Source organism: Macrobrachium rosenbergii, chromosome 3, assembly GCF_040412425.1.
Source record: "Macrobrachium rosenbergii isolate ZJJX-2024 chromosome 3, ASM4041242v1, whole genome shotgun sequence".
Classification (NCBI taxonomy): domain Eukaryota; kingdom Metazoa; phylum Arthropoda; class Malacostraca; order Decapoda; family Palaemonidae; genus Macrobrachium; species Macrobrachium rosenbergii.
In genome coordinates, this window is record NC_089743.1 from 5,077,501 (window position 1) to 5,090,015 (window position 12,515).

At 37.5% G+C, this 12,515-nt stretch overlaps 1 protein-coding gene across 1 annotated transcript in view; it reads left to right on the forward strand.

Annotated features, from left to right (window-relative positions):
- LOC136828835 (coiled-coil domain-containing protein 170) overlaps positions 1-12,515 on the forward strand; it is a 108,591-nt gene that overhangs the window by 25,421 nt on the left and 70,655 nt on the right. The window contains exons 11-14 of the mRNA XM_067087103.1: positions 924-1,061; positions 5,179-5,342; positions 10,895-11,003; positions 11,990-12,100. Coding sequence (XP_066943204.1) covers positions 924-1,061; positions 5,179-5,342; positions 10,895-11,003; positions 11,990-12,100 — 522 coding nt within the window. The remainder of the gene's footprint in view (positions 1-923; positions 1,062-5,178; positions 5,343-10,894; positions 11,004-11,989; positions 12,101-12,515) is intronic.

Sequence of the window (12,515 nt, forward strand, 5' to 3'; positions counted from 1 at the left end):
AGATAGATGAATGACAGAGTACGCAAGAGGTTTGACATATGCCTAATGGGCCTTCAGTGCAGGTGTGTGAAGCGGCTCAAATTGATTTCAGAAATGGAAGTATGAATGTAGCAGTGACCCTTGAATTGTTTTCTCTAAACCATCCCTCATTACAGAAAATGGCTTTTCTTATATATATAATAAATAAATTTATGTATGTGTGTGTACATGTATGTAAGCATGTATATAGTCTATATATTCTATATATATATATATCGGTATATATATATTTATATATATATATGTATGTATATATATATATATATATACATATTTATATATATATATATATATATATATATATATATATATATATGTGTGTGTGTGTGTGTGTGTGTGTGTGAGTGTGTAAAGGCGTGAACGTGAGTATTTGTCTATCTGTAGGCGGAAGAAATGTAAAATCTCCTTGTGAGATATCCAGTCCGCTTCTTGTGGATGTATTCTCACAGCAAGTCCAAAAAGGTTGATTTACCTCCTTCGTTAAATTCAGGGAAAATGATTAATTTCCTTTGTGAAATCCGATGAAAATAAATTGGCATTTATATTTGTTAAATAACTTTGTTTGTAAAATCTAAAAAGGTTACATAGTTCTAATTTGATTCTGCATCACAAAATCATAGAGAATAAATAGACAATCTGACATGAAGGATGTTAATTCAAAGTTTTAGTAAAAGAAATCGAATCAGGCAGAGAATGAGATGTGAAGACTATATTAGACCAATCATCAAGTAAAGCATGAAGACGGGACCTTTTGGAAAAGGCTTATAAGTAGATTGCACCCAAAGACTAAATGTATTGGAGATGAAAGGGAATGTTATAATTCTTGTGATGTTAAGAGAATTAACTACTTCAAACAATCAGCTGACTAAGCGTTGACTTTGCAGATAAACCGAGTGTTGAATCGCGTCACGGAAGCGCTGAGGCTGTCGGAGATGGGCCACGAGGTGACGAACGACATCGAAATGATCATCTGTCGGTGTCAGCAGCTCGCGAAGCTCGAAGGGGAGAAAATTGTCGACAAGGTGGGTCTTGTTCCATTGACTTGCGTATTCTCGTGCGTTTCAACGGCTCATCCTCCAAGCTCGTCACTGCTAGCACAGTTTCATTATGAAACCAACATTATCAGATAGGAAACAAATGAACATACTTGATTTACAGATCTTAACAGTAAAGAGTTTCTTATGATGGGGCCAATTTAAGTATTGCCATCTCTTATAACCATTCACTTAAATTGATTGTCATGAAAATGTTGGATGCTGTTAAAGGTTTTTTTTACATATATATAAACTTGCCAACAGGAATTCTAATATCTTTCTGTTGCAAGTGTTACCTCGTTCTCAATGTAAATGATGTTTCATTAGTAAAAAAAAAAAAAAAACTAATACCACACTTGAGATTATGTCGTGATCGTCAGAGTTGAAGGCAATTGAATTTAAATTTTGCTTAATATGAGAGACACGTAGAACTGTTGCACCCAGAAAATATCCGCTTTCTGGCATGAAAATATTTGTTTCTCCAACAGGACTTTGCATGTTATTATTATTATTATTATTATTATTATTATTATTATTATTATTATTATTATTGAATGGCGTTTCTGCTGTTCTATTGTATTTACTATATTTGTTATTAACATTATAAAAATTGTGTCATCATCAATGTTATTATTATTATTATTATTATTATTATTATTGACAGTAAATTCATAAAGTGGATGAAATCTCGTACCATTACATAAAATGAAAAAAAAAATGTTGGAACGTTCTAAATTGTTGGGGGTAATTTGAGTGAAATGAGCATTTATATGAAGTTGATCTGAAGCTAATATCTCATTAATAACCTCATTGAATTTTAATTGAAATATTGCTTTGCAATTCCGTAACTATTTTGCAACTGCTGTGTTTTTAATGAGTTTACTTAATTAGCCCTTTATGAAATTCTAATAAAACATTGATATGTTGGATGGCCTTCCATGTGTTTGATCTAAATGTAAGTAGGGTCCATGAGTTTGTGTGTGGGTGCATATGTATGTATGTATGCATATATATATATATATATATATATATATATATATATATATATATATATATATATATATATATGTATGTATGTATGCATGTATGAATGAAATTTTTTATCACACCGTGATTTATATGCAATCATGAAGCTACAAATGTCGCTTAATATCAAATTCACGCTACCTCGGGAATATCCCCGATGGGGAATTATTGGTAGCTCAGTGGGTAGAACGTCGACTGGAGTCGCTGGATAAGTATCTGTGTCGTGGGTTCGAGACTCGGCAGTACCAGTCCATTTATCACTTATAAATTCCCCTTCGGTGATAATTCCCCATCGGGGATATTCCCGAAGTAGCGTGAATTTGATATTAAGTGACATTTGTAGCTTCATGATTATATATATATATATATATATATATATATGTGTGTGTGTGTGTGTGTGTGTGCATGTGTGTTTAGTGTGTGTGTGCATGTGTGTTTAGTATGTGTAAAGATTAAACCAAAATTGCATATAAATGTCGGCAAACGCTTAAAGATAGAGCATAAGCATACTGTATGTGTTCACATGCATACGCGGATTTATACATATCTGTACTTGTGTATGTATGTATGTATGTATGTATTCCTGACAGTGCTCTTTAGTTATCTCTGTTTGAATTTGTATTTAATAAATGTTACTGGACACTTGTAGGACTAGCAAGTACAGTAAAATCAGCCTACAGGTTAATCGTATTCGTTATTTTATTGCCATGTTCTAATGGGGCAGGTAGACTAAGGTCCTTCCATAGGAATTATGTTCATTTGTACGTGCATCCCTATATTTTTGTACACTGAAGCATTTACGGAAATAGCTGGTAGTGCAAATACCCCCGGACGTAGATTTTCCCCCTCAGAGTATTCCGGTGGTATGAGGAGACTGAGGCAATGACCACTCTAACCCTCTGAACAGAAACTTGAAATATACGTGTAATCCTTATAGGCAGCTGAAGAGGTCCATGTAAGTATGGCAGTGGGAAAGGACGCTGGACACAGCGCGTGATGGATTTTGGACCAAATCACCATCACGTTGGCCTGTACCTGTATGAATAGATTAATAAATTAATGGAGGAAAGACAGACGTGTCCGTGGATGAAGTTAATTTATTAATTTATCAAAGACGATGCGTTGCTGCGCGCTATATGAGACGAAGCTTTGAAACTTTGTTTTGTTTGTGTTTTCTTCTCTTTGTGTGAGCGAGACTGTAGTACGATGTCCTGTTACTTGATATGAAAAGATGTTAACAGCTTTCTGTTCAGATTTATGTTGCACTTTCCTCCAAGGTTTCGGCAACTCTCGTCCTTAGTAGTGTTTAGAATTTGTGGCAAAAGTAAACAGTGCTAAAGCTGCTTTTCAAGGACAGGCTGGCCTCATTCTCTTGGCTTCGCTTCTTTCTCTAACTTTGTGTTTCATCTATTTTTCTCATTGCCTTATTCCCTCTGTTGTGGAAATAATAACAGTGTTCCTTCAATGCGCTGGCTAGAGTAGCTAAATTGCAATAGTGATTATTCATCTTCACATGAATGCATAGATATATCACTTAATTGAAAGTCTAAGAAAAATTAAACTGTTCTTTAGAATAAAATATAGCGCCAATGAAACGATACATTGGATATTTTGCAGGGTGCTCAGATAATTTAGGCTGAAAAGGAATGACAACACTTTTAATGTCGGCTTAACTCATTACCTTCTAGATTTCTTATACATCCTGAAACACAAATCACTCGTATAAAACCTTGGCTTCTGCATATAGTCGTTTTACCATTTCTACCCATGCTATTTTACCTTATTATGAAATGAATCCTGGCAAGCATGGGACGTCCCAAAGATGGAATAAAGCGTTCTCATGCAATGATGAGCCTGCTCCTTAAAAAAAAAAAAAAAAAAAAACAGGGACGATTGTGGTATTCTTGTGGAAAGATTTGATGTTCTTAATTTTTTCACTGTACCAGTGGGATAACTGAAGACATCGTGCACTTGTAGACTCTTTCCTTGTTGAAAACTGTACATTTTTGCAGAACTATCATACTTTGCATAGTCGTGACTATCTTTCATGAAACAGTCAACATTGTTTATGCCATTCTTTCAGTGATGATAAAGGTTCCTTGCAGAAGGTAGATAGTATTCAAGAACAAAAAGAAAGAGGGACTTGAATGAGAGGTGTCACGGTAACAGAAAAAGTCTGATCTGTAGAGACCGTTAACAGCAAATCAAGAGCAAGTTATAGCAAATATTACAGTACAATTGCATATGCTATGATAAGACCTTTGTGAACGATAGAAGAGACCTCAGGGGAACATTTAACCTTTAACATTTCCAAATACCTCAGAGTTAAGTCCCGCTTCTGAAAAATAATTTTGTACCGTAGATAAAATTGCTGAAAAGTCTTCTTTCAATCGTTGCATTTTCCCTATATTTTTCTGACCATTCTTTAATATATATCTGAATATTAACCGCAATAGTTGAACGATATGAGTAACATCTGAACTATATGACTTCATGTGGAACGTTCTTACATATATTGCAGGTTCTCTTGCAGCCCTCTTTGTTATTGCTTTGGTAGTTGTCCTTTCTTTTTCGTATTTTATTTTCTTTCACGGGAACTAAACAAGTTTGCCTTACTACATTTTCTGTTTCAACGGCAACGAGTCTTGCACTCTTGAAATACTTCCAGTCGTTGTAGATTCAGCTTTTCACGTATGTTTAGTGGGAGTGATTTTTATATACAGTATAGTATATATTTTGTGTCATGCCCTCTTTTTGTTCTCAAACAAGCAGTCTCAGAACCTACTGCTTCTCTGTTCAAATAAAACAATCTGAATTTGAATGAATTTAATTTTAATAGAAAAGAACTGAAGTGTTTTATATTTATCATTTTTCGTTACATCGTCTTAGGAGCTTCATTTTTATAAAAACATATTTATGCCTTTCGTAAATCATATAATTTCAAAATATCTAAAAGTACTTGGCGTTTAATTCTACAGAGGTCATTCCATTTTCTATACTGGATTATTAACGCCCAGATGGCGCTCTTCCCGCAGACAGTGTGCATTTTCAGAAGCTAATTCTGTTTTCAACCTTCCAGACGACGACTGTATACCAGCTGCAGCGGAAGGTTAAGAGCCTCCGAGAGGCGGTAGATCGTAAAGACCTCCACGTGGATATGCTCAGACGCAAACTTGCCATGACGGAGGACGCAGCGAGGGCGTCTAGACATTTAGAGGAGGAGAGGGACGAACTGATAGCGAAGTGAGGTCCTTTTTAGCCACAGACTGAGAGATTTTCGAGCCCTGCTCCTTGATTTCTCTGTCGGCTGTTATGAGTCATTTTTAATGCGATTCGTAGTTCCTCGTTGGAGGAGTCGGTAGAGTTGTCGGCTAGCACTCTGCTAGGCCCGAGTTCGAGTCTCCGGCCGGCCAATGAAGAATTAGAGGAATTTATTTCTGGTGTTAGAAATTCATTTGATTCTTAGCCACGTAAAATAAGTCTAATCCTTCAGGCCAGCCCTATGAGAGCTGTTATTCAGCTCAGTGGTCTGGTTAAACTAAAGTATATTTAACTTAATGTGATTCGTATATTTTTTTTATAACTTGCTTGTTAGTAACTATAACACTCTTAACGGTTTCCAAATAGCATTTTAAGAATTCTTTCCTGTTTCTGACTGATCATTGGTCAGAGTCAACTCATTCCTCACCAACAGTAAATACTTTGATAAGAGGAATTTATGTTATCACATGAGCATCTGTATTTAGTTTTCATCTCCATACATAATTAACTATTATTTCCTACTTGTTCAGGCTTTTTGTGCTATCAGCTGTTAAATTTTTTAGTGAAAAGTTACTCCCAAAGTCCCCCTAATATTACTTCGTTTCAACCTTTTTTCTGACTTTTAGATCTTGATATCTGTTCATATCCACATAACCTTGACCAGATTATACCGTTAACAGAGAACTTATCTGAATTATTCTTTACTTCTCTTTATAGTCCGTGGGCTGAGTAGGCTCACCGTGAACCCCCCGCCCCCATAAAATTGACAAAAGTACATGTAAATTGTAGTATTTGATCTATATATTCATTTTTTTTTCATGTTACCACTGAAAATATAGACTCAACACCACCCGCGGTGTATTGAAGTTGGGTGTTGCGCCAAATTTTGCCACTGCCACTTCTGGGGTAAGGGAACACAAATTAACATAATTCTGGGCTGAACGGTCACAGGGAAGTGAATCGCTTATCAAAATGTTTGTCTTGAGACTCTCTATAGGGCAATATGGTTTGGTATGCAAATTCATCTATAATGGGGTCAACAGAGGTCAAAGTTCATGAATTTTAGGGAATGCCTAAAAAACCTGACATCCTGGTGTTTATGTAGCCACTGTAGCATTGAACTATTATATTATTCAGCTGGCAGCCTACAATATGCTTCAGAGACATCTCTTTGCACATTTAACCTACAAATGTTCAATTATTTTTCAAACTACGGACTATGATACAAATGGAAATAGGTCATGTTTCAAAAATGCAAGAAAAATTGCTAAGTCTGTAGTGGTAACAGCTTAAATTATTATAAGCAACATATGCCACAACAAATCAACAACTGTGATGAAGTTGGTGCTTTATTCATCTTTTTTTAACAATCATTTATATGATTCATTTCATAATATGCAAATATGATCCATACAAAGGTCAAATACCTTGTACTAGGAAGGACGCCTAATCTATGTCATTCCAAAGTATAGTAAAGACAATACATGAAAATTAAAATGGATGACATAGGCACCCTCTATCATACGCTACCAGTTGTTGTACGAAACAACATTGGCCATAAAGTGTGTACATTTTCAACCAAGGGTTTAGTCAGTGTCACTGTCGTCACTGTCACTGTGGTTTTTGTCATTGTCAATATTACTATCTTCTGACCTACTCATCTATGACCTTCTCGAGTATGTCAGTCAAACTTGAGGTCAATGGAGTTCCCTTAAACCACTGGGGTTCCAGTCTTCCGCTGTTCATCATCCATCCATGATCCCTAGTTGGATGGGGGATTTATGGCTTTGGAGAGTGTGCTCTCTTCCATATTGTAACTTGATTATTCACTCTCCTAATGTGTTCAAGAAGGCAAACTCTTGGTGGAGGAAGTGCTGAGGTATCAATATTTTCCTGGGCCACCACATTTTGAAACAAGCATTATGTACCTAAGGTGGTCAACCTCATTATCTTTGTATTCCTACAGTACATTATACATGTGAATTCCTCATGACCGAGAAAAAGCTCATCAGTAATCTCCCAGGAGTCCCCAAGGCATTTAATATTTTCTTATATTTAGGTTTCCTCTGAAGTATCTTCATTGGCTTCACTTTGCCAATGCCTTTGAAGGAGCTGGTCGTGTCACATCTAGTGTAGGCATTTAGGCCAAGCAGGGCAGCACAATAGTTGGGAGTGAATTCTTTTGGTAGGTTACTGACATCAATCACATGTCTCTTATTACCAGTTCCTGTATCAAAAAGCAGATGTACCTTCAAGTCTGATGCATAGTATAGTAAAATGGAGAAGATATCAGTGTCTGGGCTTTGGACATGCACAAAATATCCCTGATCTTCAGCATAGGAGGAGTACAGAATCACTCGTTTGTATGTTTTCTCATGGCGATGCGAGAGATGGAATTTCAGGCACTGTAACTTCATGTTATTTTTTTTCAGTTCATAGGTTTTCCCCTTTGTAAAATGTGATTATCCTCTTGTTCTGTATCTTTGGGATGTTGTCTTCACTGCACCAGACCCTGAGGAACAGCTCTATCAGCTGTTTCTTCTTGTCATCGTTACTTAGGAATTCTTCCCATTTTTCTGATCTTCTGCTATTCTTTCCCTGAACTATCCACTTTTCTCCACAGCCAGGGCATTGATCTCTCCATGGACTTGATGGACTCCTGCTTGTAAATATCCATGCTGAGTATCACACTCAATTTTCCAGTTGTGGTAGTTGGCAAGACATTTTTCCAAATCTGCTTAAATGTTCTTGGCATTTCCTTCAATTAGTGGAAGATGGCATTCCTGTCATCGATATCCATTGTGCCCAAATGACTGATGGCACAGGCATGAGTGGGTACCACAATAGTTCTTGCAAGTCCAGTTTCTCTAGTTGTATCTGTGACTTGACCAGTAGCTTGAATTTTACATTCCCTTGTAATTTGTACTCAATAGTTTTGTTGTAGTCTTGACATGTGCCTTCTTGCCAATGTCTGTGAATGTTTGTGGCTTGTTTCCCTCTCTCCTCTGCAGTTTCAATGCCCCTCAAAATATCGGGTGGTATAGGAGCACCAGACAGGATGTAGATCTTCAACTTCAAATGGGTTAAGGAAACTCTCCACTGCATTTATCACTTTCACTGTAGCATTCTCACTCTTTCAAACCTGGGATGGTTGGGTATCATGATGCCTCTTGTCCCTGCTTGATTTGCCTCCCATATTTTCCATCTGAAGCAACACATCCAGCTACTGAGATCTCTAATGTGCAGGTTTTGTCGAGTGCCTGTAAGCTTTGTAGTTGCCTATCAGACCAGATAAATCAGCATCTCTTCTACCCACTCCAGCATGTGACTTTGCATGCTTCACAAAGGTTTCTTCGGTGATCTTGTCGACTGGGCACTGATTTCCTGTAATGTAGGACGGGACAACACTAATGGCACCATGCTGCAGCAATTCTATTGCTCCTGATGTGATTCCTTGAAGTTAGCCAAATACATGGAAAAGAAGGTCAGGTAACCTCATACTTTTGGGTATCAAAGCTGCAGCATGAGTCTGGCATCAGAAACCTCAGACATGCTCCTTACAAGAAGAAGTCATTTGTGTTCACTGACTTGAAAAGGGAAGGCTAAAGCCAAATGTGATCTATGTAAGCAGCCAAAATGCAGCAGTCTTTCCAAAGGTGCCATTCCTCTCCTGAAGATGGAATTCATTGTACTCAGCCATGTTTGTATGAAATGCAGCAGCCTGTAAAACTTCATCAAGGTTTTCCTTGTTTCTCTCGGCAAATAGGTTGGTCACTGTTGACACTTATTCATCTGGCAGGTTCAGTAATGACAATCTGTCTCCACCTTTAAGCTCTTGAAGCTTTCTGAGCATCAACCTTTCAAGACTCTCAGCCATTGCCTTATTACAGTAGATAGCCCTACTGTAATTCTTACCAGAGATTATGCCTTAGAGAGAGCCATTTGACATAATTCCCGATTCAAACAAGATTTCAGAAAACCCTAAACCATTCATCTTCTAGCCAACCTTTTTCAGGTGGGCACATACTGTATGAAATGAACCTATCATGGCTATGTGGTCCTTATAGGTGTTTAGGTTTTTCCATAGTACAGGGTACACCTTCATGCATGCCCTGAAGTCAAATGTTGTGATTGTGTATCTATGGCCAACTTCCTCCGTGCACTGTTTTGACAGCCGGAGGCACTCCAGAATGGTACTGTTTTCTGTGATTGGGTAATTTATCACTGGATAATAGTCTAGTGAAATCAGGTTGGTAGGCTGAACACCTGTTTCAGAAATTAAACTGCCCCATCCTGGGACACACTGGCCAGTTACTTTCAAACTTATTTACGTTGATGCATTGCTGTTGTTTTTGTGCAGTTTACTTCAGTAGCAAAAGGTGTTACAACCCACCACTTTGTTTTTCCCAGTATTGATAGATGGTGATTCGATGCTAAAACAGGATGGCTTGAAGAAGAAATTAATCAGATATCCTTATTCACAAAACTTTTCTTCCTGATGTTGGCCTTCAGACATGTCACATTGGTGAGTTTACTGAGTGACCAATGATGCACCGTGACACTTTTTACATTTGCTGTATGGATCTAATTTGCATATTATGAAGTGAATCATATAAATGATTGTTACAAATAGATTAATAAAGCATCAACTTCATCTCAGTTGTTGATTTGTTGTGGCATATGTTGCTTATAATAATTTAAGCTGTTACCGCTACAGACTTAGCAATTTTCCTTGCATTTTTGAAACGTCCTTTTTCCATTTGTAACGTAGTCCGTAGTTTGGAAAATAACTGAACATTAGTAGGTTAACTGTGCAAAGAGATGTCTCTGAAGCATATTTTAGGCTGCCAGCTGAATTATATCTTAGTTCAATGCTACAGTGGCTACATAAACACCAGGATGTCAGGTTTTTAGGCATTCCCTAAAATTTATGAACTTGACCTCTGTTGACCCAATTATAGATGAATTTGCATACCAAACCATACTACCCTATAGAGAGGCTCAAGACAAACATTTTGATAGGCGATTCACTTCCCTGTGACCATTCAGTCCAGAGTTATGTTAATTTGTGTTCCCCTACCCCAAAAGTGGCAGTGGCAAAATTTGGCACAATACCCAACTTCAACACCCCGCAGGTGGTGTTGAGTCTATATTTTCAGTAGTAACATGAAAAAAATGAAAATATAGATTAAATACTACAGTTTACATGTACTTTTGTCAATTTTATGGGGTGGGGGAGTGTGGAGCACAGTGAACATACTGTACTCAGCCTACGGACTACTATTTTCCCGTATTGGTCTTCCTTCTCCATTGGAAACACTGGACATCAGCATTCCGCTCTTCCAACTAAGTTTGCAGGCAATGATGACCGTACCTAACAATAACCAAACCCCAGATGATTTTGTTAGGCAACTCTAACTCAGATTTTCATAAGCCTAAAACTTTTATTCTTTATTAAACTTATATTATTAGTTTGATTAACCGTCCTTTTTATAAAAAGCCTTCCATTCCACTGATTCATATTTCACGCTCAGATATAAACGCCAGTGCAGGGTCGTTGAGAGACTAAACAGCGAAATTGCCGAAACGCGCCTCCAGCTAAGGGACTTGCAGTCACAGTTGACAGATGCTGCTGACGAAAAGGTGAGAGAGAGAGAGAGAGAGAGAGAGAGAGAGAGAGAGAGAGAGAGAGAGAGAGAGAGAGAGAGAGAGAGAGAGAGAGAGAGAGCTCAATTTAAATCAAGATTTATACGATAGTGGATTATAGGTCTTAGATTTAACACTGTATCATTAAGGTCATAAACCAAAGGAAACAAAGGAGAATCATCTCCCGAATCTGCTTCCATTTTCCATCGTTAAGAGGCAAAGACTGGTTGACCTGTGTTTAAAGCACTTGTAGAAATGGCATGTGTTGTATTGCTAGGGAGTGGTTTAATGGTTGTCACTTAGCAGACACAAAGTTAAGAAATGCAGTCTGCTTGAAATATTGCTTCTTAATATTATATATTCAGCTGCCACAATTTCACAAGAAAAATTGCTCTAAAAACTGTACAAAATTGGAAAATTGAATTGAAGCGTTCTGCACACTTGTAGAGGAACAGATATATATATATATATATATATATATATATATATATATATATATATATATATATATATATATATATATTCATGAAGCTACAAATGTTGTTTAATATCAAATTCACGCTACTTCGGGAATATCCCCGATGGGGAATTATCACCAAAGGGGAATTTATAAATGATAAATGGATCGGTACTGCCGGGTCTCGATCCCTCGACACAATTACCTTCCAACAACTCCAGTCAACGGTCTACCCACTGAGCCATCAAGAGAGGTATAAGTTAATGCCGAATCTGCTGTACTTGTTTATCCGTCGAGAGCGGGGAAATTATACTTAGCTTCGGCATTAACCTACTTCCACCATGACAGCTCATTGGTACGTTTGGAACACGCAGCTCTTATTATAAATTCCCCTTCGGTGATAATTCTTGAAACCCTTCCTGTGAATCACCAAGTGTTTACTGTGCTAGAACTACCCTTGCCCTCCAGTAATAATCCTCCACCATTAAGAGAAGCTACGACCGCACTACTGGTTTTGCCTTTGCAGAGTCGCGCAGCGCAACAAATGAAGAAGATCGAGGAGCTGACGACAAAAGTCAACGAACTGGACACCATTAGATCGAGGCAGCAAAAGAAAATCACCCAGCTTAAAGAACAGGTGCCACATAAACGGAGATCTGGTTTGCACGTGCTCGTTTTTCCTGTCTGCGAGTTTCCTGTTCTGTTCTTTTCTGCATGTCTGCAACTTCAGCTGACTTGTTTCAGTACTCCTATCTTTATTATGCTTCATTATCGTGCTTGAATTTCAATCTAAGAGTAAATCACAGTAGATTATTGTTGGCTTTGCTGCTTTTTCAGCCAGAAATATATCCTAAACTAGCTACAATATAACTCTTCTTCTGACCGTTGTCAACTGCCCCCACAAAGGCAAGTCATCTGTTATTTGTCTCCCATGTCATTCATTATTTATCGTTGCTTGGCAAAACTTGGTCACGAGAATCTGGAGAGATTTGCGCACATTTACAAAGAACGCTTTATAAAGGTCAACTGTGATCATGCACTGCATGCTAGAA